This window comes from Lutra lutra, chromosome 9 (genome assembly GCF_902655055.1).
Source record: "Lutra lutra chromosome 9, mLutLut1.2, whole genome shotgun sequence".
Lineage (NCBI taxonomy): Eukaryota > Metazoa > Chordata > Mammalia > Carnivora > Mustelidae > Lutra > Lutra lutra.
In genome coordinates, this window is record NC_062286.1 from 79700785 (window position 1) to 79727942 (window position 27158).

General features: G+C 49.8%; 1 protein-coding gene across 1 annotated transcript in view; it reads left to right on the forward strand.

The window, feature by feature from the left end:
- The window catches only part of EPAS1 (endothelial PAS domain protein 1), an 83135-nt gene that overhangs the window by 21154 nt on the left and 34823 nt on the right, over window positions 1-27158 (forward strand). Inside the window, exon 2 of the mRNA XM_047743746.1 lies at window positions 26051-26241. Within this exon, the coding sequence (XP_047599702.1) occupies window positions 26051-26241 (191 nt within the window). The remainder of the gene's footprint in view (window positions 1-26050; window positions 26242-27158) is intronic.

The window sequence follows — 27158 nt, forward strand, 5'->3', positions numbered from 1 at the left end:
ACAGGCAGGGAGCACAGGGAGAAGCAGACTCCCCACTGAGCAAGGAGCCCCACGCAGGGCTCCATCCCTGGACCCCAGGAGCATGACCTGAGCAGAAGGCAGATGCTTAACCGACTGAGCCACCCAGGCGCCCCAGGTGCCCCCTATGTTTAAATTTTCTAGGAACCACCAAGTGTTTTCTATAACCTCTGCACCATTGTAGCTTCCCACCAACAGCGTAAGGAGGTTCCAATTTCCCCACATCCTCACCAACACTTGTTGTTTCCTGTTTTGTTTTCATTTTTAAAAGCCATCCTAGGAGACAGGAAGTGGTATTTCATTGTGGTTCTAATTTGAATTTCCCTAACAATTAGCCGTGTATTTGTCTGAATGAATATATTGCCCCATACACGCTGGCCTGAGTGGGAGTGAACATCAGGCCCCGTGGTTTAGCCCTGCAAGACCCCTGGGCCTGTCGGTGTAGTGATACTTGTTGGCCTAAGAGGTGAAAGGGAGGGAGACACAGGCACGTCAGTAGACTACCGGTTCTCAAAGTTGGTACCGTGGAGCAAGTGAAACTATGTGAAACTGGAGACCTTTGGGACTGAAATAAGGGAGAATCTTTGGACGAGATTTAACAAAGGCAAGCCCTCTGTGGGCTGGACCTATGCTCTGTAATCCTTCCTGCTTTAAGCAGATGTGTAGGCGTGAGTGACCCTGAGAGTAAGCACTGTTGGCACGGGCGCCAGAAGTCTGAACCCATCTTCATTGCTCTCCTCGGCGAGGAAATCCCCCAGACATCTTGCCAGGGGTTGTGGAGGTCTTTGAACCGCCCTGCTGTCTAATTTCTCCACCTGGAACCATATACACACCCCCTCCTCCTACGTACCCCCTAAGTTTTGCATGGGCAGCTTGTGTTTCGGCAGGAAAGGAAAAGAAGTTGGAATTGACCACCCTGGGTAAGCCTGGCACTTTGCTGGTCACTTCATAGCAGATGGAAAAACATGACTTCTGTCCTTAAAACAAGAGCTGTAGGACTTCTAACTTAATGTATGACTCTTATAACAGAGTTTTAAACTTTAGCTTGCATCAGAACCAGAATTCACAATCCTGAGCCCCATCCCCAGAGTTTCTGATCCAGAAGGTCTGGGAGGGGGCTCGAGAATTCATCTAACAAGTTCCGGGGTACATGTTGCTGCTGCTGCTGGTCTAGGGACCAGGCTTTGAGAACCACTACTTTGTATCAGCCCTGTGAAATAGATCTTATTTCCATTTATAGAAGAGGAGCTGAGTAGTAGAGAAGCAAAATGACTTGCCCCAGGACATTCAGTTAGAGTGCCCAAGCCCTCATTTGAAGGCGGGATCCTCACTCCAAGGTCCGTGTTGTCTCCATTATATCTCGAGTGGTGGAGAGGCACAGCCCTCCAGCATCCTTCATGCAGTCTGCCCCTAGGACAGGCAGGATTAACCAAGCACAGCACCTCCCAGCACACAGGCGGCCTTGGAATCCTTCACACACTGCTCCCAACAACCATACCCACCCAGCAGTGGGAACTGAGATTGGTTGTACCTGTACCAATGAATTTAGCCTCCCCAAAATGGAGACATTACCAAAAAGCGATCTGTTAACATTTGAAAAGAGCCCTAGCCTGAGCAGCAGTCTCCACTGGTTAGGAGGAAGGTGGTTGGTGCACTGGGAGCTCTGAGAAGACCAGCTCCCCTTAAACTGTGCTGGGATCTCATGGGTCACCAACGAGAATCTTCACTCAGCACCCAGGCAAAGGCAAGATCCTTGGCTAGGGGCCTGGACTCTTAAAACATTTTAAACTTAGATGACGTTAAGAAGGAGATTTTTTTTAAAGCCACCATAATTTAATTAATTCATCTCTGCTGTATTGTACTCAAACATTAGTTATAAAACCATGCTCGACAAACACTTGGTAAGGCTGGTAAAAGTAGAGTAGATGCCAGAGACGATCGTGTCCACACTTGATGAAGTCTTTTAGCAAACAGAACGAATACTAACTAAACTATATTTGTGGATAACCAAAGTAAACTGATTGTATCAGGTGTGATCATCCTGTCTTCTGAAATAACCCACCACCACCTTTTGCCTGTTTCCGCCAGCCCACACAAGGTGTGGCCGTCACCGCCGCCACCACCATTTAATCTGTTGCTATTGCCTGTGTAGGGAGCGCTCTTGTTTCATTGGCTGTTTGTAGTCTGCCTACAAGGAGGGGCAGGATGGATTACGATTTTACACGTCTCGGGTGCTCCATAGTATTTAGCATGGCTTTGTGTAGTAGATACTTGATGAAAATTCATTATCTGAAAATACAGATCTTTTTTAAATTTGGGGGGAAAGAAACAATGTAATGTCTATAAGCATGCAAGTAAGATGGGCAGATACGTATACATCTACCTTGTACACCTGACGGGAGAGCGCGAAGGGTATATGGGGATGTGTTTGTGCGGGTGTATTCTTTTTAAGGGATGTGTGACTTTGCGTTTCAGATCCGAACTGGACATGTGATGAGGTTGAGGGGAAGATTGGAGTTGAGGTCACGTGTATAGGGTTGAAAAGAACACCAGTGGGGAAGGTGTGTATAGTTGGAGGTGGTCAGAGAATAATCCTGAGAACAGACTGGTGAGGGGCTCTCTCTGGCCAAACCAGGAAGCAGTTATAGGGAGCATGTACATTTATTACCTTGAAGGGCCTTCCTGGGTTCTGCCTTCTGGGTTGTTCTGAGAGGAAAGACTTTTTGGTACTTGACCATCTCTACCTTGGAGATCTCCTTTATAGAGGAAGAAGAATACTCAAATTTCTCTGCACATTCCTAATGCCCATGTTTCTATATGAACATGCTTGTAATCATGCTATCTTTTTTTTTTTAAAGATTTTATTTATTTATTTGACAGAGAGAGAGAGAGATCACAAGTAGGCAGAGAGGCAGGCAGAGAGTGAGGGGGAAGCAGGCTCTCTGCCGAGCAGAGAGCCCGATGTGGGGCTCGATCTCAGGACTCTGAGATCATGACCTGAGCTGAAGGCAGAGGCTTAACCCACTGAGCCACCCAAGTGCCTCTATCTTTTGTTTTGTTGTTGTTGTTTTATTTTTTTAAAAGATTTTATTTATTTATTTGACAGAGAGAGATCACAAGTAGGCAGAGAGGCAGGCAGAGAGAGAGGAGGAAGCAGGCTCCCTGCCGAGCAGAGAGCCCGACGCGGAGCTCCATCCCAGGACCCTGGGATCATGACCTGAGCCGAAGGCAGAGGCTTTAACCCGCTGAGCCACCCAGGTGCCCGTTGTTGTTGTTTTAAAGAAGACCTCCTGTGTCCTAACTGGCAAAAGGAGGAAGAAGACTTCGTCCAACCATATGTCTGCAGACAAGAAAGCTTTCTAAGATGCTGAATGGGTCTTCAATGTAACCATATGGGATTAGAAATCAGTTTCATGTAAAAACACAGCGGTGACTCAGTTGGCCATTGAAAGCCATTGGCCACGGCCATGCAGGTCAAATGAAATAGAGCAACAAGAACAGGTCATTTAATGGTTAAAAACTTGAACATAGGACTGCTATGGGGGAAAAAAAAGGGTTCTTTTATGATGTCACCTGTCCTGGCTAAATAGTATACATGCTTTGAGCATGTACTCATCTTGGTTTGAGAATAGCATGTAGATGTTGGGAGCACAAGAAAAGGAATGACATCATCTCCACCCATTTTGACGGTTGTGATGCCCTATGGTGGGCAAGATCTGCCATGGGGTTGGTTAGAATGAAACCTGGTCATTTTTGGGCAACTCCTGGATGCCAAGGTTTTTCCACAGTAAGTCTTAAAGCCATGTATTAAAAGCAGCTACATAAGTGGGAAGCTGACTGCACCTTATAAAAGGCTTAAGAGGAGAGGCAGAGTCCTCTGTTTGGAGCCTGTTTTCATTAAATGTCAAGGGTAGGGAAATTCAAAACCAGTGAATGTTCTTGCTCGGCACTGAAAATGGATTTGGCTGGAGCCAGTCTCCCAGCCGGCACGAGCCGTACTTCTGTCCTGCTCGGTGTGGGTACAGACTTCAGCTACGGTACTGGGTTGGGAAGTTCCCAATCGAAAGAGATTGTTTACTATTTAGGCATGGTCTGTACCTCGTTTAACACTGAAGGAGAAGAAAACAGATCTGGTTTATCTTTTTGGTGGACTTGAACTTCCCAGGTGGAGCAGAAAAGTTCCCTAAGGACAGGCTCCTGGGAAGAGCCCCCCCTCCTGACTCAAGCACCTGGAAGAAGGCTCCTGGAGGTCTGAAGCCCATTATTCTCCAGTGGGCGATGGTTTGGGATGTGCAGGGTCAGAGTCTTGGATGAGAAAAGGTTTTAAAAGGCGTTGGTGTGTTATATAAGAATATTTGTGTCTTTTTAAGTTTTTCATGTTTTTTATTTTCTGGGGGGAAAGCAGGTTTGCCCCATCCACTGGAAATGAGAGAGGACTGTGAGAACTCTGCTAATGTGAATGTTTCCTTGGGGCTGAGAGACTGGGGGAGACACCAGTGGTGTGGGTCCTTCATAGTAAAGTCCCTAATAATCTCAGTGTGAGAATGACCAGGAAGCTGGTAAAGGTGACCCAATTCGGTGGTGACCTCCTAGCAGTTCAGCTGAGAATCATGGCGCTTTGGGTCAGGAGAAGTTACTAGTACGTAGCTGCTAAGCCTTCACAGTGCTTGGCGGGAGCACAGTGGGCCCGTGTTGTCGGGCAGGTGAGAGAGGATGCATTCAGCCCCATTTTCTCTGTGCCTGTCATCAGATATAGGAAAACTCCGCTGGGATGTGCACCTTCACTTCTGGTAGGTTTTATATATGTTTATCCATGGCTGCTGTATGGATGAGAAATTTGGTGGAAAACTTGAAATTCCATTACCGTGATGGTTTGCGGAATTCGTGTTCGGGCTTTTGCTTTTGAAACAAGGATACAAAATATAGAAGCAATAGAGAGAGCTATAGATACACGGGTAGTGAGAACACCCCTCGCTTTTACCCCAATTTTACGTCCTGAGCAGAGAAAATAGTGCTGAGCTGTAGTGCTTACTTCCTGCAAAGAAAACTATAATTATGGGGCCCGGTCAGTCTTCCTAAGGGGGAGCCTTGGAATGTAGCGTGGGTGCTGTTTTGAATATTTGAGAGAAGAGTGGCGTTCCCTGTGAAAGGGAATGACCCTGTGCTGCTGGGATTGGGGCAGGTCCCTCCATCCTCAGTCATCCCAGGAAGAACCCGGTTCCCTCTCCTGTGTGGGTTTGGGAAACCCCCAAGTCTAGCATCGCTGCCGACTCTCCCGCCCACAGGGGACCAAGTTGTGCTTCTGGAAGACACTTTCATGTAAGCCTCCAGTCCTAGCTGCCTACTTAGTATTGAGGGAAATAAGACATCTTGGAGTAGCCAGTGGCTTAAGGATCTGGGCCAACACGAAATCTTCTGCACAGAGTGAAAGAATAAGGGAATGAAAACCATGAATAAAGCTGCAGAAAGAAGTGGTAGGATCACCTGCCTAGAGGATGAACCTCCCGTAGGACTTCACGGTTGTGCGAGGCTTGTGCAATGTCTGGCCAAGGTGGAGAGGCCTTGCAAAGGCATTTGCACTCCTAACAGATGCCTAGATCCTCCTTGGGGCAGGGGGACAGGTATAAGAGATATTGCACAGCATTCTAGAAGGAAGAGATCGATTGCCTTATCTAACCTAGAGCACTTTATCTTATTCCCAGGTGGGGAATAATCATTAATTATTAATAATTATTAATTATATAATGGAGGGTTTTTGTTTTTTGTTTTTTGTTTTTTCCCCATAAACACCCTCTGTAGGGTAGGCAGTGGCCTGGAAACCCTGGAGGATTAGAGGAGAAGGAGACATCTTTGTTCTTGACCTCTTGAGCTCCAGTCTAAGTGGGGGCCGGGTAGGAGAGGACAAGCATGCAGGTGGTCACGGTCAAGGCAGTTGGTAAATGCCATGCTGGGGTGGTGGGGGGTTGTCCCACCTCCAGGGCTTCTGGAAGGTTCTGGAATGGCGGCAACGGTGTAGGCCCTGGAACCAGATTGCCTGCGCTCTGGTCCTGGCTCTGCTGCTTATTAGCAGAGGCATCTTGGCTAGGCTGCTTAAGCACTCCCTACCTGTTTCCTCCTGGGCAGCATGGGGGTCATTCTACTAGTGCTTGTGTCCGACAGTGTGTCTTAGTGACTTGTAAAGTTGCTCTTAGCTCCAACGGGATGTGCTGCTTGAGTCAGTGAATGATGCCCTCTAGGCCTCAGTTTCCCTAACTGTACGTCAAAGGGACCGGATCAGCCTGGATAAACGCTAACATTGTGTGTACTCTAAAATGCTGCTGTTCTGTGACTGAGCATATATTCAGTGCCTACTGTGTGCTATTCCCAGTACTGTGCTGAGCGTGGTGGCCAAGAGCAAAGTAGAATCTGCGGTCTCAGCCCTCAAGGAGCTATAGTCTAAGTGAGAGAGGACACGGAGATGCAGGAGAATATTAGAGCGTGAGAGAACATTACAAATCTAACTCCTGGGGGCACCTGGGTGGCTCAGTGGATTAAGCCTCTGCCTTCAGCTCAGGTCATGATCTCAGGGTCCTGGGATCGAGCCCCACATCGGGGTCTCTGCTCAGCGGAGAGCCTGCTTCCCCCTCTCTCTCTTCCTGCCTCCCTGCCTACTTGTGATCTGTCTCTCTCTCTCTGTCAAATAAATAAATAAAATCTTAAAAAAAAAAAAAAGAAATCTAACTCCTGGTGCTATGGGTGGTAAGAAAATAGGAGCAGAGAGTACAGAGGGGACCAGAGTAGTGAGGAGATATGTAGCAGCCATGAATCCAACAGAGAGGACCACAGCTTCTGTAGGCAGGAGCTCCGGCTTGTTTACCAAACCCCAGGATTCTTCAGCATGGAACATGGCATTCATATTTAAAGCAGAATTGCGGCAAAACCACAGTTAAATATTTAGCGTGGAGATGGGGCAAAGTCTATAAAATTCCTTGCGCAAAGCACCAGGAGGGACTGAAACTATAAGGAGGCGGACACTGGTTTTCCAGATCTTCTTGGACAATCATTCCACTAGAACATAGCGCCTGGCACAAAGCAACCATGTGGGAAAGCCCAGAGCTCTGCCTGCCCTCCACAGCTCTGGGCAGCCCCTGAGCATCATGGTGGTGTTCTCAGCCCCTCTTCTAGAGGGCGGCAAACAGAGGTGGCCCTGCAGAGCCCTTCCGCCACCGCTTTGACAGAGCTGTGTTGCCTCATGCCTCCTGAGCCATGCTTAATCGGAGATGGGGCCTCCTGCTCCCTGAGAGTTCCCCTTCTTAGGGTCTCCACGTCATCTCTCCCCAGCAGCGTTAGAACTTGGGTTTTGAGGAGACTCAGCAACAGCCTCAGATTTCTCCTGCAGCCTGACTAACCCACAGCTCCTCAAGGTCGGTACGCAGATTGGGCCATGAGTGGCCCTGGCCTCCGCAGGTCACAAGAGACTTCATAGTACTTGGCGGAGGCTGCCACGTGACAAAAGAGAGGAGTAGACAGGAAGCGAGTTCACCTCAGCCAGGGAATGGGGGACCCCTCCTGGAAGGTGTGAGCTGGGGCATGATTGGGCCCTGAAGGATGTGTGGAGGCTGGCCAGCAGATAAGATGGGTAGAGGCATCATGTAGTTGTGTTCCTCCCTACTTGTACCCCCACACTTCCTCCTCACTAACCAACCATGAGGGGGCAGCAGGGCCGCTTAGATCTGCTGTTTTGTTCTGGGGCAAGGATATGAGTGGAAATGATAAATGTGCCATTAAAATGAACTCCCTGGCTTCAACCAGTTGTGGAGAATTGCTGCTTAACCCCCAAGCAGTCTGTGATGGCCTGGCTTGGTAGGCCACTTTGTGACATCCTCACTTCAGATGAGCAGACCACAAACCCTCACACGGCTTTCTGCCGAATTTCCTTCACCCAGAAATCTTAGTAATAACTGTCAGTACACTTAATTCACCGAGAATCCTCTGGGAAGGCAAAGTATAGGTCATATTTGCCATCAGAACACATGTCCACACCAGCACCCACAAAGGTAGAGAGGGCAGATGGGGTGACGGAAGTTCGGAAGAGGGAAAGGTACAGTGACCTGGCCTTATAACCTTCCAGAGAAAATCAGAGACGACAAGTGTTCAGAGCTTGAGCCTGCTAAGCACCTTTCTTCTCTCCCAAATCTTACCCTTGGCTCATCCGCCCCCCCCCCCCGCCCCCCCTGTCCTTTCATAAAAAAGTTATCTTTTCCCAAATAAGCAAGATGGAATCAAACTTTGCAACCCCAAATGTATGAAATAAACATTATTCCCAATGAGGCTCTGGGAAAGTGCTCACCTTTGAACTTGGCCAAGGATTATGGAGGAAAGAAAAAATCTTAAGAGCCTGATAGAGTGTTAGAGCTTCCTGGATTTTTTTAAGTCAAGTCACATATTACATTTCTTTTCCTTAGTAAGGGCAGCTCCAGAAATCCTTCCTGGATGGTTAGACCATGTCCAAAAGCGGAGACCTCTGGTTGGTCCCTAATGCTGATTTGGGGATCGTCATCTGGGTGCTAGGCAACAACTGGATGAGAGGTGCTGTTTCTAGAATGCCCCTACCTTCTGACTCAGCTCCTACTCTCTGGAGCCTTGCAGGGCAGGAGAGGAACATGTAGGCTAGCCTGCAGAACAGGAGGATTCTGAAGGGAAGCTGGAAGCGAAAAGGCATTGGGACTGGGGAGCCCTCCCTCTATGGCAAGTTTTTCTTTTCCCCCTAGAGATAGAAATAAAGAGAATAGTAACATTTTCATTTAAAACAAAACAAAACAAAACAGCGTTCCTAAAGATTAAAGCACTACTGGCCGTCTGTATACCTTCTGCCTGCCTCCTACGGAATATTACACATTTTAATTTCTCTAGCAATACCTCCCCCACCCCCAGGCAAGAAGTTTACTTATAGGCATCAAGAGGAATCCTATGCAGAATCCAGCTAAGAGTGTGTAACTGCTGACCATATTAAGGGTGAGGTCCCAGAACATTTGTGGTGCCCTGTGTTTGTTGTAGCACATAGGAGAAGCAGGACTATGTTCCTTGCTTCCATTGTCTTGAACCTATTTGTTCAAGTTTGCATCTTAACACTTTTCGCTCATGAGAGTCAGACAAGCTCTGGGCTCCCCACTCCTTTGATGTGAACTGCACTGGGCACTCCCATTCCCATAAATCTGGGGCGAGATGCTTCATGGAACCCAGAAGTATGATGACCATTTCTGAGTGGTAACTGCTTCCAATCCCCTCACACAAAGCTGGGCACACACAGATGTTTAGTACGCCGCCCTCAGCCAGCACGGGCCCACGTGCAGGCTGTCTCCTATCTAACACCTGTGGCCGCTAGTCTTTTCAAATAAGCCGTTCCGCAAAGAGCAGGTTCCCTGGTGGCCTTGGGGTTTGTCAGAGGTTCTCTGGAATTGGCAACTTAGCTGTGACCTCAGAAGTCTTGGCTCCGACAAGGCAAAGTCCTTGCACTAAAACAGGCTCCATGCCCATGGAGATAATCCCCTCTTGTAATATCCACACAATCATCTCATTGTCAAAGCACAAGGAATGCAAAAATAGAAGAAATGGCACAACAGGGTTGCCCCTTGGTCCAGAACTAGCCCAGGATTCTGCTGCTGGCTGAGGGCACCTTGGGATACCTGGGGAGGGACGGTCCCAGCCCTTGTTCTGGAAGCCAGCCCCACCTGGTAAGGCCTGTGCTCCTAAAACCTGAGCCAAGGGTCCCTTTATTAGACCTCATGGTGCCTAATTCTGCTTCATCTTCTCGGGGCCCCTTCACCGCTTCTTTGTCGTGGCCAATGCCTGTTGGTCCTCACAGTCTCACGTGGAAGCCCTCCACAAGGCCCCCTTTCTCCCCACAGAGTGGGGTATGGCACCCTCTGTGCTCTCCAGAGCTCTCGCTACTGACTTCTGCAGTGAGAGGTTCAGGACCACCAGCTCACGGTGTCAGACACGTGTTAGACACGGCTCTAAGCTGCGTGGGTGTGTTAGTCCATGAGAGCTCAAGGAGGTCAGGACTTCTACAGTCACTGTTTCATTGGACACGAGGTTTAGAAAAACCTGAGGAGCTCTTGCCTCACAGAGAGGGTGTCTGAGCCCCACAGCCCAGGCAGTCCATCTGGCCTTTTGCCCAGATTTGCTTGCCTGTGTCCCTCACTTGGCTGTCCAGCTTGTTGAGAGAGAGAGACAGACCTGTCTTCCCTTCTGCATCCCCAGTGTGTGACACAGGGTGGACACTCAGTAAATGTTCAGTTAGTGAGAGCTAAAGCTCACCGGACATAAACCCCAGATGGGATTTAAATTCCAAAGAGCCACACTTCTTCCAAAAATGCTAAAATGCGAAGAAGCACTTGCTCTTTTAGCTAAGTCCTCTGCTTGCTTTAGAACCTTCTTCTAGGGGCTACAGGGTTGTGGGGTGTGACCAGGTTGTGGGTATAGGACAAATGGATTTGTCACAATCTCTAAGGCAATCAGAATTCACTCCAAGAAAGCAAAGCTACATCTGGCATTTAAAAAAAAAGGGGGGGGTGCGCCTGGGTGGCTCAGTGGGTTAAAGCCTCTGCCTTCGGCTCAGGTCATGATCCCAGAGTTCTGGGATTGAGCCCCACATCTGGGCTCTCTGCTCAGCAGGGAGCCTGCTTCCTCCTCTCTCTCTGCCTGCCTCTCTGCCTACTTGTGATCTCTGTCTGTCAAATAAATAAATAAAATCTTTAAATAAATAAATAAATAATAAAATAATTAGGGGAAACAAGGAAGCTGGAGAGAGAGGCCTTCTCTTCTACGCACTGGCAGTCAGATTGGGGGTGTCCCAAGAGTGGCTACGAGCCACTTGTGAGAGCCACTGAGGTCACAAACCACCCTCTGCTCAGGTGTCCCCATACTAGGGCTAATCTTCTAAAGCGTTTAATCAAACACTGTACTGCCTCTGAGGTTTCAAGGACTCTGGGGCTGTTTTTCTCCCTGGGCTTAAAGTCTTTCTCTGCTGCTGACTCATATGTTAATTATCGCTTTCCACAAAGTAGAATTAACAGTGCTACAGCACTGGCCTGCCTGGGGTGTTAGACAACCATTTTATCTGCCTCGGTGGAACGGAGTCGGCCGGACAGCTGCGGCCTAGCCAACAGGCCCTCCTTGCGCATTCAGGGCAACAGGCACCTGAAACCCAGACACTAGCCTTGGCTATGGAAGAGGCCGCTGGGGGGCCTCTGCTCCACCCAGAAAACAGAGGGTTAACTGCCCAGGCTTTTGCCCCAAAGTGTGGCCAAGAGTTTCAGTTCGCTGTCACCTGTCAGCGTTAATGGACAGAACTGGTGATTCATGGAAAAAAATACCAGATTGTTTTCTCTTTGACTGCTGGGCTGGATAATGAAGTAAAAATGACATTATCTCTAATAAAAGTGATCTGTGGAAATCACTGATAAAATATTAGAAGCAGAGATTTGCCATTAGCAGGTTAGCCAGATAAGGGGAGCAGCTGGATTCTGTTAACCCCCTTCTGGTCTGAGGCGTGTATTGTTGAGGGGGTGGGATTGAGGCTTAGAGTCTAGATTTGGAAACCCTGAAATTCAGGCTAATGGAGAGTATTTATTCCAAAGTGGGTCTTGAGCCCTCCTTGCTGACCTTTAGGGTTGTCATTGGGTTTTTAACTTGTTTGATGTTTATCTCTTAAGATTTTTCCCTTCAGAAATTTTTCTTTTGTGTGGGGGGGTACCTGGCCCATTTTCCCACTTCCATGTTACATCCCTGAAGGGCTGGAACCCTGGCTAAACCTTGGTGTCTTCCTTGTTAGAAATCTGACTCTAAGAAGGGCATCTATCCATGTGGCATGAAGGCTTTGGGTGCTAGGTAGTGTTGGGTAGCCGGTTGTTCTGTTGTGTCAAGGAGCTGGGATCAGAGGCAGAAACCCTGCCAAGTCTCCTCCGGTGGGGAGAAGAGGGGGCCGCCCCTGTCTAGGCTTGTACGCTGTCAGTGAAACTGGGTGGCATTTGGCTCACTGAACACTCCCTGTGGTGTGGACAGAGGCTCAGCTAGCACCTTCCATATGAAAGCATCCCTAGGGTATGGGAACCTGTTTCCTGGGATGGTGAGGCGCCAATGAACGTTAGGTAACCTAGTGAGGAAGACACCCCTCGTCCCTCCTCTTTATTAACCCACTTTCTACGGAGCAGTGCTGACCGAGGCATTCTAACTCTACAGTCCTCATCCGGTAGCTGGTGGAATCCCAGCTACTTTGGCCTTCACTCCAGCTCGCCATGCTGTATCTGAAGGAGATGAAACTGTCATTTTGGGGGTAAGGTCCAGTGCCAGGCTCCGTGTACGTAAGAACTTGGACATTTGCCTCTGCCCTCGGAGAAGACCTGTACGATAAGGAACAATAAAGTGATGCTACCTTACAGTAAATGGTATCGGTCAGTTCTCCAGGTGCTCAGGACAGGAGTGGGGGATCGGTGTGGGCTGCGTAGAGGGATCAGAAAAACCTCACTGGAAGTGGCGGTTCTGAAAGTATAGGGTTTGGAATATCGGAGAGGAAGGATCACATTTCGGGTGGAAAAGGTAACTGGGTGGCAGAAAGGGGCGCTGAGTTATGGGGGACAGTCTGAAGCATGGTCTGGCTGGAGCAGGTAGGGTGCTGCTGGCTTTCGGGAATGAAGAGACCTTGAGGGGCACCTAGAGCTTGGGCTTCATCGTGAGGGCAGGAGGGAGCCACTCTCATTTTTAAATAGGGCAGTGACAGGCTAAAGTGGTCTGGGAGTGGTTTGGTGAGCTCTTCCTTTCCCTGAGGTCTGATCGGACTTGTATACTTCTTGATCAAAGAGCAAGGAGAAACTGCTAGAAGATGGGGGCTAAAGTCTTTGAAAATAAAACACCACTGGAGCCTGAGGAGGTGTGCGTTTTTGGTGAAGTTTATGTTTCGTCCCAGGGGATGGCATTTATGAATTACTGTTCAGCGAGAATGCCAAGGCTTCAGCCCGTGGTGGCCCACGAGTTGCTGCCATATTTAGAGCTCCTCATAAGGGGACTCATGTCCCGTGGCATAACTGGCAAGAAAGACGGGTTCCCATACTTCCTGTCCAGTGTGGCAGAAGCACAGCCAACAGGGGAGGGATCCGGGCTGGGTTCTGCTCTGCCCATGACCTGGCTCTTGGGACACTACCTCGGCAGTGGACTAGGCACTTCTCCCATCATCTGACTTTATTTACCAGACCTTGTGTCGTTGAAAGCCCTCCTCCCTGCTTGGCCCCTTGTGGATACTCAGCAGTCTTTGTGGCATGAATGCATCCCCACCACTCTGACTTTTCCAGCCTTGTACCCTGCTCCAGCCTGTCTCCAGACCCCTGGCCACCACCACCACCCCCATTTCCCCAGCAGTATCCTTGTCCTTCCTCATGCCCGCACTCCATACCTGAGCCTCCTCCACAGCCCGCCTCCAGCACCCAGCTCTCCCTGCACTGTTCAGCCCTATAGACTTTCTCCTGAACACTCGCATTGTAGTGCTTGACCCTGCCCCTCGCCGCAAGCTCCCCGAGGCCTGTTGTTCCAGGCTTCCTGCTACTGTTCCCAGCCCGAGCACACCAAGAGGGGTTCATGGATACTTGCTGAATGAGTGGAGAGGAAAGGCTGTTGCTGGGGAGAAGAACACCCCCACTTCCCAAATTGCTCAACATCATCCTTTGAGAGCATGATAGTAACTTGGAGAAGACTTTGGCATTTCCCATGGCTTTGGATGACTTCTCTGCACAGGAATGGAATGTAGCTTCCACACTGTGCATGAACATCTCTCTTCTAGCCGTAGTATGACTAGGGCAGGCAGAAGGGGAAGAGAGCAAGGCCTGGCACTTGGCCATGAATCAGATCCCACAGCTCTGGACAGGCGGCCATGTAACTGACTGAAAATCAGCGGAAGCCCAGAACAGAAAGGGTCTCTGAGATTTTCTTTGGGTTCTTCTCTCTCTCTCCTTTTCTTTTTCCTTTGTCTTTGCTTGCTTTCTTTTTTTTAAGTAGGGAGGAAAGAAGGGGTTATAGGATGGGGCGGGTGGGAGGGGGGTAGAAAGTGAGAGTCTGTCCCCTAACTCCCCCCGCCCCTGCTGTTTTGAAATACTTTAAATACCAGGCACCAGAAGTTCTGGCATCAAACTGGGATTAGTAAGACAGATCCTGGGGTATTTCACATTAGCATATGGTCAAGCATCAGTCCTGATTCAAAGACTAGCTAGTGTTCTCTGCGTTGAAATTAAGGTGTCTGAAATAGAGGAGAGACCTGACCCTTGAAATCCTACTCTGTTCAAGAGAAGAGTTCTCGGTGACGACCATCTACTCCAGTTAGGGCTTTTTAAATGCTTCCACCCAGATGTGTGACGACACTGCCAGGGAAATTTCTGCCCCCTCCTTCCTGAAGCTGCCCACCGCTGGCCCCGGAGGCGGCCCGGTTCCGTGTTCTCATGACACAGGAATTATTTTTGGCATCGCACATATTTTCTCTAACGTTCTTGCCTGCCCCCTCCCCTTGGTTGCCTTTCGGGGAGCAGTGTTTTGGGCAACGCCGTGCAAACTGGGGGTTAACTCGGCTCAGCATGGTGAAGAGGGGGAGTGGGAGAGAGGACTGCTGCTTTTGCCTCCTCTGTGGACCCAGCCCCTCTCCCCCGGCTCATGAAAGAGCCTGCTTTGAGTAGGCTCTGTGCTCACCATTCATCCCCTTTGCCGCCAGCCGAGGGGATATCTAGAGGTGACGTGGGGGGCTGTACCTCGGGGATGGCATCTTAATGACTCAACTTGGCGGGCGCTAGAACAGCCCCATTCAGAGCAAGTTCACTCCCTGTGCAGTTGGCTCTCTCAGCCCCTGTCCATAGATGTTCTCTTGTTCACGCTGCATGAGGAAATGGAGATTTCCAAGTGGGAAGCAGCCTTCCCGGTGCTTTAACTCTTCACTGAAGGGAAGAGGAGCTGCCCCAAATCTCAGCAGGCCCGGCTGCAGCTCCTGGGAGAGGCAGGGCCCCAGGGCTGAGGATGGAGGCCAGGGCCGCTGGGATCACTTTTGCTTTCTTCCCCAAGAGGGAAGGGAGAGAGGAGTAAAGGGCATGCTTGAATTGTCCTTACAATCAGTTAGCAAATATTTACCCAGTTTGTCTGTCCTGGGCCAAGGTCCCTTGAAGGATGCACAGAAGTCAATGTTGTGTCTGTGCCCTCCTCTCCCCGCAAGAGCACCGAGGTACATACAGCCCAGTTAGAGCAGCAGGACATTGGCTTAGAAAAGCCAGCAAGACAGGGAGGCCTTTAATGAGGGCCAGTGAGTAATGTGGGCAGGAAGTGAGGGTGGCTGGGAAAGCATCTGTGGGTAGCAGGGCTTGGACTGGCCCTGAGGGAAGGAGTTTTAAGAAATAAAAGGGGATGATGGGCGCCTGGGTGGCTCAGTGGGTTAAGCCGCTGCCTTCGGCTCAGGTCATGATCTCAGGGTCCTGGGATCGAGTCCCGCATCGGGCTCTCTGCTCAGCAGGGAGCCTGCTTCCCTTCCTCTCTCTCTGCCTGCCTCTCTGCCTACTTGTGATCTCTGTCTGTCAAATAAATAAATAAAATCTTTAAAAAAAAAAAAAAAGAAAAGGGGATGAGATGATGCAGGTTAGGGAGGGCACAAAAGAAGACAGGGACATCCAAGTGGGGCTAAGTGAAACAATCCCATAGGAAATATGAAAAGAGGGCAAGATTCTTTCTGGCAGAAGAGAAGATACGGCTTGTTAGACTTTAGGTGGCTTTGGCTAAGGATGCCATCAGGGTAGCACTGACCCTGTCAGCGATGACATCTCCATCATGTTGCTGGGTGTGGCCACTGACGAGTGGAATCAGCACCATCTGGGAGGTTACTGGAAATGCAGATCCTCAGGCCCCAGCCCACACCTCCTAAGTCAGAAACTATAATCTGCTCCTTGGGTGATCTGTGTGCAAAGTCAAGTTTGAGAAGTGCTGGTCTCTTCAGCTCTAGTTCAGACCCAATTTCATTCAAGTAGTTGGAAACAAACAAACACACACACACACACACACACACACACACACACACAATCTTTGAGTGTCTCTCTGTGCTGTGGCTCTTCCTGGATGGAAATCTTTTATTCTGACTGAGAATTGCATTAGAATTCTTACGAAGACCTAGAACAGTGAGAGACTTGGAGGAATTCACGGAACAGGAATGATTTAAGTGGTCTTTCCCCAGCGTCTCCTATTTGCATCAGTTGGTGGTATTTACACCTTGGAGGACCCCAAAGGAACAGATGAAGGCTCCTTTCCCGCGGGAGTATGTGGTCTAGTTGGAGAGACAAATGCTCTGGAAGTGAAATAACTAGAGAATAAAGAGGAGGGCTGGCTCATGCCGCGTGACATCGCTGAAGCTGGATGTGCGGAAGTGAGCCCTTCCTGGAGGAAAGGGGCCATGAGCGGTCATGAGGGATGGGGATCCCTTAGCCAGGCCCAGGGGATGAAGGGCACGTGCTTCAGGTGGAACATGGGACGTGGAAGACCAGGGGCTTTAGAGGCCGGCAGGGACTGGGGTAAGCAGCTCCTGCCTCCCTCCAGAGAACGCGCATGCTTCATGCTGGTGAATCTGTTCTGCATCTCCTCTCAGGCAATTTTTTCTTGGTCCGGCTGCTGTGCCGTCTGTTCCGTTTTCTTAACGGAACGCAGTGGTGTAGGATCAGGGCAGCTGTGCAGGCAGAATGGCTTGAACCACACCTCAGATCGCGCTGTTGGAGGCCTGTGGGCTTCCGGGGAAGAAGGGTGCAGGTGGGTAGGAGCTTTAGAGAAAAGCCCAGTGTGGGGAAAGAGCCCCAGACCCAGAGAAGTTGTGGCGAGGAAAAGAGCAGGAGAACTAGACGTGCTGCGATTGCTTTGCAGTGTATGAAATAGAGAATCATTGTTGTGTGCCTGAAACAGATGGAATTTATAGGTCAATTGTACCTCAATAAAAATTTTTTAATCAAAAAAAAAAATTGGCCTAGTGAGAATGGAACACTTTACCTTGGCATCTGCGGACTTTGCTGGCAAAGGAAGAACTTTTTTTTTTCTTTTCTTTCTTTCTTTTTTCCTTTTTTCTTTTCCTTTTTTTTTTTTTTTTTTAAAGACCTCTCCAAGCAGAGAAAATCTATCCCACTGGGCCTGGTTTGTCAATGGAGGAGCTGACCTAGAGCAGGAGGGTGACCAGGATATCCCCTTTGCTGCTTCCCAGAGCAAGAATTCATCTTATTAAGTATTCCTGGAAGGTTTCACCCGCAACACACCCAGCTCAGCTAAACCTTTGAACCTACAAGAGGAATCTGCTTGGGGCATTTCCCAGAAGGCTGCAGTGCCATCAAGGGCATAGGACTTAGGGTCAAATGACACCTTTGAGAGCTGGGTCCATCCCTGGGTGATGCTGGGCGCGCCACTTGACATCCTCGGGATCGGTTTCCTTCTGGGCAGAGTACCTACTTTATAGGATCGTTTCAGGATGAAATCAGTGGCAGGGTGATGAGAGTCCTGAAGCGTGTGTGGCCCCTTCCTCGCTGTGGCAGCAGGATGTCAGCTTGCTGAGGCCAGTTAGTCTCTTGGCTGGAGTCTGCACGGTGGAGGGTGTCGGGCAGGAGCAGGCATCGGAGGCCAGAGAGAGTGGTGGAGGGCCAGGCAGGGGCCCCTTGCAGCTGCTGGATTCCCTCCTTTTCACAGGTGCAAATGCCATGAGCCTGCCCTATGCATGCACTGGATGTGGTAAGATTGGAGGAGATGGAAAGACACTTACTTTCAGTGGGAGAAGAGTCCTCCTCACCAACAAGGATGGCCATCTTTGCAAACCTGGAATTTCCAATTCCACTGCCTCTCTTCCGGTGTATTAGCCTGGATACGGCACGAGGGAAAGAGGAAGCCTAGGAGAGCCTGGGTGACTGGGCAGGGAAGGAGGGAAAGCTGCTGAGAAGGTGTGCACATCCTGCTTTCCTTCCCTGCCCACCCGCCACCCCCATCCCCGCCGTACCTCCTTCTGCAGCCCTGCCCAGTAGGGGTGGTTGTCAGTCCTGATCCTAGAAATGCTATGTTGTTCCATCCCCAGCTTTCAAGAGGCAGTCACCGGGAGGCTACGGAGGGGACCTGGCAGCCAGCAGCACGTGTGTCCTCTTTTATCATAAAAAGTAAGTTAGAGAATGACACATGGCACACAGTGACCACAGTGTCGTTTGTAACACGTAGAGACGAGACACTGTGAGTGAGCGAGCGCGTGCTGCATGGTAACATGCCCACAGTAGGGAGCGGCTGGCTGTCGTGGAAACTTGAAAGAACTCTTTAAATTTGATAAAATATTAAGAAGCCATAAATCTCATGAAATCTCAGTTTGTTTTATTTCTATCTTTCTGTACTTTTAAAATTGCCTATGCTAAATGTGTATTACCCTTATCTTCACCAAAGCGTTTTTTAAAAAGGAAACGATTTAAGATAAGCAGGGTTATAGGAGGGTAATGAATAACGAAGGTCTGTTTGCAACTGTGTGACAGGTCTGGTGCTGGCTGGCAGTGGGCTCCTCGTTCGTATGTCCTTGAGAAAGTCAGAGCTCGGGGCTTTTGTCCCAGGTCCACGCATTCCCACTGCGTTTCTGGGCTTCAGTTTTCATCATCTCTAAAACGGGGATGATGGTACCTGCTCTTTTCCTATCCTGCTGGGTCAGATTTACAGATCAGCTTCTAAAGTACTGTATCAACTGTAGTGATTGGTCCAGACGCAAAGTGGTATTACTCCCAACACGTCGAACAAAGAAAATCCTGCTAATAAGGCTTGGGCTCTGCGGGGCTAAGCACAGCACCACTTCACGGTCACTCCTATATACTCGCCTGGCTTTTCCCAGCTGGGCTGGGGACTGCACCTGTCCTCAGATTATATAAGGAGCGGGGCATCTGGAGCCCCACGTGGGCTGTACCTATGGGGCTGCTTGGTAATTGAGTGAGCTGCTCTTCTTGGAGGCTGCCTGCAGCCCAGAAGCCCACTAGATAAGCATCTCCAGTGGGCCCCAGACATTGCTGTCAGCTCTGAATGCAGTCCAGGCTCACTTTCCAGGGCCACAGACTGCCTGTGTGGGTCAGGGAGGCAGGGGCTCAGCCCCAGCAGAGGGGAGTTTGGGAGGTTGAGGTATGAGACACTTTCCAGGATTCCTCCTTCAGGGAAGGGAGGAGTGGAGACATCCCCTCCTGTCCTAGCTTTCCCAACCCTCACTCCTTCTTTGTATCCTCTCTTTTAGGCCTTCTGATGTACTAGTCTGTAGTATGTCTACCTCCCAGTGGGTCTTGGTCTCCTTCAGAGCAGAGCCCGTGACCCTCACCAGTGGTGTGTGTGTTGAAGTGGATGGATGCTTCCTTTCCCCTCATGGCGGTCCATCTGATCTGCCCAGTTCCTCCTGAATTTCTTCTATTTTGACTGGTTGACATTTGATGCCTTTATTCCCCTCTATAATAGATTCATACGCTAATCACCACTGCCCCAGGACAAATGTCGGATTTCACCCAGAAAATTGGCCACGAGAGTACCCCCTGGTTCTGCCCGTTTTTGCCTCTCCTTTGCAATTGCCTGTAGAGCCAAAGACCATTCTTTGGAACGCCTTCAATTGTGGCAAGGCCTTATCTCGGAGGGCACATTTCATGCTTTCAAACAACCAACATCCATTCTCAGCCGAGTCTGGTGACTAAAGGAGGTGGGCAGGCCTTGATAATATTGTTTGGGGTTGAAAATAAAGTGTGTTCTATGAAGTGTTAGGACTGATTTTCTTGTGTGGCTCTGAAATTAGTTCTAAAAGGCCTCCCAAAATACTTAGAGCAGTGGTTAGTTTCAGAAACAGACCCGGGTGTCTGTCTTCTGAAGACCTGTGATGGCAGGCATGGAAGCCTGCGGTGCAGTAAGCCCTCCGGGTGATTCTGCTGGAGGCCAAAGTTGAGAATCAGGGCTCTACAGAACAGGACCAATACCGCCGCGGAGTTTAACTGAGGATCAGATGAGGTGGTCCAGGAAATGCACCTCTACCCAGTGCTCCATAAATACTAGTTTCCTTTTCCTTTCACCGAAAACAAAAACCAGAAAACAAACCTTTTGATTTTAAGCTGTCTGCTTTGCAGTCGAGGTTCCCAGCCCTGGGTGCACATGGGCCTCACATGGCAAGCTTTAAGGTCCCCAATGCCCCGGCTGCACCCCAGCCCTATTACATCAGACTCTGGGGGGAGGGGCATGACCCAGGCATCGGTCTTTAGGGCTCCTCTGGTGACTCAAGTGAGCAGCCAGGATTGAGAAGCACCCGCGTTGCCTCTGCTCTGATGCCATCCAGGCAGCTTTCAGCCCTTGGGTGTGGGGGCCCAGCCACTCCCCCTGATCTCTGGGACCCGAAGCTGGTGTGCTCCTCATCTTTGGGTGGCCCTTGTGCAGTGGCCACATAGCCTCACGGAAGAGTCACGAGACCCCCTCCCAGTGGCATTTGACCTTCATTTCCTACACTCACACCCTCCTAAGAATTGGCACCAGCTTAGAATTTCCCCACCAACCCACAGACTGCTGGCTTAATTAGCTTCAGTCTCCCTCCCTATCTGCTGAATTCCTTTCTCCTTGTAGGCCAGCTAACCTCACAGGGTTAACAGGCCTAGTGTTATGGTACTCTGGTCTTGCTCCTCCTAAAAGTCAGGGGAGAATAGCTAAAGCAGGAACCAGCCCCACTGGTGCAGCTGGAGACATCCTGGGGGACCCCCATACTGGGCCTTGCTCACCTGGAAGTCAGCAACCAGGATCATCTTGACCAAGAGGTGATAATGGTTCAGTTATCAACTTAAGCCAAGCCTGGAGCCCAGACACAGAAGTTAAGGAGTCCTGTGTAAGGTAACAAAGCTCTGGACACAGAGGTCTTTCCTGGCTGAGTTGTGGCATATACACACTGGAGCTTGAGGTCAGTTTTGCTTTCTCTTCCGAGTAGCTGCCTAGTCCTTAAGTGGTTGCTTCCCTTAGGATCAGATGTTTTAGAGTGTGAGTTTCCACCTTGGGGAGGGCAGGTATAAACTTGTAGATATTAGCATGTAAAAGTAAAGGACAGAAATGTGCTCACCTGTATAATGGAGAAGAACATTCCTACCAGCTGGACCTGCAGCCTTGAGGGAGTCCCCTCGAGCGTACCCCCCCGCCCACACCCCAGCCCCCCAGTGATGAGGGCTGCATCCCTCAGGCCCACAGCACTGACCTCTTCTTCCTCTCCGACCCCATGCAAACTCAGAGTGCGCCTCAGTCCTGCTGCTGAGATTCCAAGCTGAGTGGTGCTCACTTAAGGACAGAGAATCTTTATGTCAGTGTGTCCTTCTCAAATCTCAACCTCCCCTTCTCCCATGGTGTCCGTGAGCACCCAGTTTGTGGGCAAGTGTCTGACAGAGCACACAGCACGTCAGAGGCGCACAGTCCACAGCAGTTTCCTTGCTGCCGTGGGAAAATCTTTGATCTTGGACCCAGAAGAATTCAGCTGGAGACAATGTCTCTTATCAAGTTACCGGATCTCTCTAAATCTCGGCCTCTTCATCTATTAAGTGGGGATACTAGTTCCTATCCCTCGGGGTTGTTATGAGAAGCAAATGAGATAGCACACACACAGGGGAGAAAGTGGATTCTGACCCTCAAGCGATGGAAGGGTGGTGTTCCTTCTGGAATCAGCTGAAATCCTGTCTCCCTGGGTAGCTTCCCGTGACCTTGCTCCTACTGACTCATTTCTTATCTTAACCATGTGTGCTGTTTATTGTCCATGCGTAATTCCGTGGCTAATGGAGGTGTTTCAGACTGTCTACTCCTCATAAGCGGGGGGCAGCATATCCGCCGTGCAGTTGCACAGGGCCCAACACGGAGTTCGATAAATTCTTCTGGGTCTGCAAGGAGGATACCATTAGCCAGGGCCCCATTTATGCCATGTGTCCCGTACAACAAATACTGTGCACCCGGGACCACCCTGTGGTTGCAGGAGAGCCACCTAGAAAGACAGGAGTAGCCACTTTATAGAATGAGCAATTTAGAGTAAGAAATACATCTGAGTCTTTTCTGATGATTTCGAAAACTTAAGATAAACCACGCTTTTATGAGAAACCAGAGAATTCTAAAGAGCCATGTCTAGAATTGCCCGCCTCCAACCCCCCCCCCCCCCCCCCCCAATGCTGGTTTGTTGCAGGCAGTTCTAGGACCTATCTAGGGAGAGAAAATAAAGTGCAAGTATTTTTGGAAATGAAGCCTCATTGACCTGAAAAGCTTTGGCAATCTAACACAAACTCCTCACGATCAGCCTGACCCCCAGTGACGCCTCTAGCCCTGGGACAACAGTGATTTGGCGACGAAGAGCTGCTGTTAGGGCAAAACTCTGAATGTGACGGACACTCAGATTTGCCAGATGTCACGACAGTTTTCCTCAGTGGAGAGCGTCCGAGTCCTTCCAGCCCTCGAACACTCATCTCCTTTGATCCTGACCAGTAAGACGTGAGTCTCTCCCATTTTATACACAAGGATGTCGGGGCACGGAGAATGTATTCTCTCGCCCACATCGGACGGTTAGCTCGTCCTGTGGCCAGCACATCAAAAACACCAGTCCTCCTGACTTCCAGCCTCCTTTTCTACTTGCGCAGAGGTCCGATCTGTGGTAAACTGCTGGAGGAAGGAGGCTGTGTGTATCCGTTGGGAAGGTCTTACCGTCGGGAAGGTCTTACCGTCATGCTTGGCGTTAACCATGCTTGTTCTTCAGTGTTGCTAAATAAATGAGAGCAGTGTTAGACGTTTTTGTTCTTCCACGAGTCCACGTTAGATATCTCCAGGCTGTGTCAAGGTTAACTAGATAATCCAGTTAAAGTCCTGTTAGCCCCCAAGTGCAGCTATAAAAACAAGGTAGCTAAAACGGAGCTCACGGCTTTTGAAGTAAGAGGCTGTGTGAGAGTCTCAGTCTTTCTTTTTCTAAATGATGAGATGTTGTGGTTTCTTTATTTCTTGCTAACACCTCTGTCTCCTGAGGTTAAGCAGTGGAAAGAACATTATTGGCCTAGGAAGAGATGCGTTCTAGCCCTCACTTAGTCACTGATTAGCTGGATTGTCCTGGGTGAGTAACTTAGCCTGGTCTGGCCTCGGTTTGCAGATCTGTGAAATGGGGGCAAGAGCAATGCCAGTCTTGCCCATCTTACACCCAGGCTGTGAAGGTGGAATTAGACACAGAGCACCCATGTGTCTCAGAACCTCTTGGTGTCTGCCCACTGACCACATGCTCCCCAAGGCAAGCAGGCATTGACTAGGCATTGACTTTGTGACCTTGGGCAAGTTAGACATCACGTCTGAGCCTCTGTTTCCACATGTGCGAACTGTGCCCTCCGCACCTACCATATTGTCATTAGGATTATAATGTCATATATGTAAGGTCCTTGGTGCAGTGTTGAGGCACAAAAGTAGGTGGGAATAAACTTCTGCATGGTCGAGGAAACGTGGTAGGTGCCAAGTCTCGAATGCCATTGCCAGACAGAGAGCATTGACTGCAGCCTGCCTTTCCCCCGACCTGGCTCTTCCTCTCTGCCTCTCTGTCCTTGCACTCCAAGCGATGGGCAACAGCAATGTCTGTGCCTGCAGACATTGGCATTTATGTCGCAGCCTCTGCTGGTGATCCTTTCTGCCCAGGATGGCTTCACCAAGGTGCCCTAATGACTGGTCATGTGCTGATGATGCTTTTGTTGGGGTGCACAGGTTGGTGCTAGTGAAGGGAATCCAGCATCTGGAAGACGCTGGCTCTCCCTTACCTGCTCTCATGACAGACAGGAATGAAGTGTACAGTTTTGGTGTCCCATCCCCTCCCAGACTCCTTCCCTGTGGCCCGACATCTGCAAGCTCGAACAGCTGCTTTTGCTCCAAGGTCAGAGATCAGGATTCCAATACAAATGGGAGGGACTCCTGTACAAACTACTGTTACAACTAGGATGTGGGAGGCTCCGAGAGAGTGCAAATGGTGGGGTACTGGCCGGTACAGGGCGAGGGTTCCGAGAATGGATGTGGGGAGAGCAGAGGAGATAGAAGTTTGGGAAAGGAAACAGCAAGGGGAGAGGGGACAGGAAAAAAACAATTTCACCCATTTCACAATTTTTCTGAAGGGTCTCCCTGCCCATCAACAGTCTTCCCACAGTCTGAGTGTATGGTGTGTAATCCATCCAGGGAGCTGGAGGGCGCATTTAAAAAAAAAAAAAAATGAAGCATGTTGTAAAGTGAAACAGTCCCTCTGCCCCAAATCTTGAGGGTTTTGAGAAGTATGTTAACATTCCGTGAATCCCCAAGTACTGATCTTCCGGCCAAATATTAGGCTGCAAAACCAAACAGAAGGAGAAGCCACGACTAACTTTGGAAATCTCAGAAGGGCGGACTGAGGCAGCGACCTAGAGCTGGTCAGAGGCGGCCTTGAGAACTGCATTGGACAGTTTATTGAAAAATAAATTTTAAAAAATGTTTATTAAACAAGAAATACAGGTTATTTATAGAAACATAAGAAAATACAGACAAGTACTAGAAAAAAATAATAATAACCCCCCTCACATTACTGATGGATAAAAAGCCTCATTCTGGGTCCCACTGGCCTGGCGCAAAGCCACTTCCCCACTTACATGCCCAAGGGCTGTAGGTGAATCACCTCTCCTCTGTGCCTCTGTTTCCTCATCTGTGAATCAGAGATAACCATCATACTGCTTCTAAGGACAGGTGTGAGAATATAGGAAGCTAATGCAGTGGTGCTTAAAACAGCTCCTGAAATACAGTAAACACTATATATGAATGGCTGTAAGAATAATGGTTATTTTCATTTTACTCTATCTCTAGACCTTTTCTTATATAATCTATAAGATGTATTATGTAGAATACTTACGTTTCTATGAAAATAGGTTATACCATACTCTTTAGTAAAATCATTTTTGCTCGTGATCATTTTTTTCATGGACAGATTTATTATTATTAGCTAACATTCCTAGCTTACAGTTGGGATATACCTATGGTAAAGATTTTAAATAAATTATATCTAATCCTCACAATAATTCTGTTATTATATATATTATAAGTACTATTATGACCATTACACAGATGAGAAAAAACAGAGTTTGAGCAGTTCATGTAGCCGACGTGTACAGAGCCAACGAGTGGAGAAGTTACAATTTCAATCCAGGCAGTCTGGCTTTTGAACCTGCTTGTGTTAGGACAACATAGGCTTTATGAGAAGATTTAGAATTTCTTTAGAGTTTCCTGCAAGAGGCAGGTTTGGGTGTGTGTCATCTTTCCTTCTGTACTGCAAAGAGGAGGAAAGCAACCGTGAGACAGGCTGCTAACCTATGCTGGCAGGATGAAAGAGGAAACGTGTTTGCGCTCACTCCTTTTTAACCCTCGCCAGCCATGCTATGTGGGACAACAGACTGACAGATGTCTGGCTCACTGTTTCTTCTTGGGCTTGGGCTCTAATGGCCTTTCCAGTTTTCACTGTGGCGATCGCTCTCTGATACCAAATGGGATCTAAGGTCCAGTCCTGGGCTTCCCGTTTCCTAAGTGTGTTTTATCCAGAAAGAGGGCCTGGACAGTTTTTCAGCTCGTTCTCCAGGGCCTCTGATAGAGCGTCCTGGGCCAGTGACCACAGCCTCCTCACACTTCCCTCACCATCCCGGGGTCCTCGCCCCAGTCCTCCGGTAACCCAGGACCAAGTCGCAGGCATTGCCAGCTGATAAGTCGGCAAGTCCGTGTTCCAAGCCCGCGCACACGAAGCCCGGGTCCGGGCAACACGGGTTTCAAGAGGAGGGAGGCAGTTCAGAGCACAAACACACGCGAAGGCAGGGCTGCCAACCGAGAACAGAGGCCGCGTGTGCTGGACGACAGGTGGGGGCCGCGTCAGCTCTGCGGAAGGGTCTGGCTGCACCACGGTCTAGGGTCCCGGGGATGTCTTGACCTGGCGTGTGAGAGGATGACAGTGACATTTCAGGAACTGACCCCTCCCCTCTGCATTCAGGAGTAGCTCGGAGAGGAGGAAGGAGAAGTCCCGGGACGCCGCCAGGTGCCGACGGAGCAAAGAGACCGAAGTCTTCTATGAGCTGGCCCACGAGCTGCCCCTGCCGCACAGCGTGAGCTCCCACCTGGACAAGGCCTCCATCATGCGGCTGGCCATCAGTTTCCTACGCACGCACAAGCTCCTGTCCTCAGGTGAGCCTGGCAGTCACCCCCCACTGGTGCCGGTGACAGTGACTGCCTGACCAGCGGGTGCTTGCCGGCGGGAGGCTCCCTCATGCTGCGGGCGTGGTGAGGGCCCTGGGAAGGGCTCTGCGGAACCTCCATCCACGTGGAGGCCACCACTGGGGCTTCGTTCCCTCGTTCTGAACCCCTCCTTGCTGGCTGTGACCTGTACAGTAAATATGGCCACGGGGTGCAGAGCAGGGAGGGACCAAGGGAGTGGATGGGCACCCAGAAGCTGAGCAGGGCAACCAGGGCTGGACAGGAGGCCCTTCCACCAGTTTCCTCCTTGACCAGCCGCCTCCAGGCCCACACTCCACTGTGGAGCGTGCCTTCAGGAAGCACTTGTCATCCTCCAGCTACCTTCTCCAGAAGGGCAGCAGTGTGCCCAGTGTGCCCTTTCCCCTCTTGCTAGCCAGTGTGCTTGACAAAGCACATGGCGTCTCTGCTCTTGGTTTCCTCGCCTGCAAAAGGGGTTAAAAGCACTTTTACCACACGGGGCATCTGTGAGAAGGAGAGGAGGCCAGGTCTGCGCCGCCCCTGACCTGGCCACATTCCCTCACACTGCGGAGTCTCACTGTGCCACTCCTCACACTGGCGGGGAACAACCTCCCCACGGAACCTGCTAAAAATTCCGACCCTCCCTGGTATCACAGTGACTCTCAAGTTCACAAAACTTTCCTTTTTTTTTTTTTTTTCTATTTTTTTTTTCCCCCTCAGAGTTCACAATCTTCAAAAAACCATTTCCTGTTAGTCCTGACCAGAAAGAAGCAGTCTGGGGAGTTTTCCAGTTTCAGATCGTATATGACAGTCCCATCTGGTCAGTTTCATAAGGAAACTGGGCGGCAGGGAGCGCCTCTCCCATGTGGCAGGTGGCCGTGTCCCAGCCG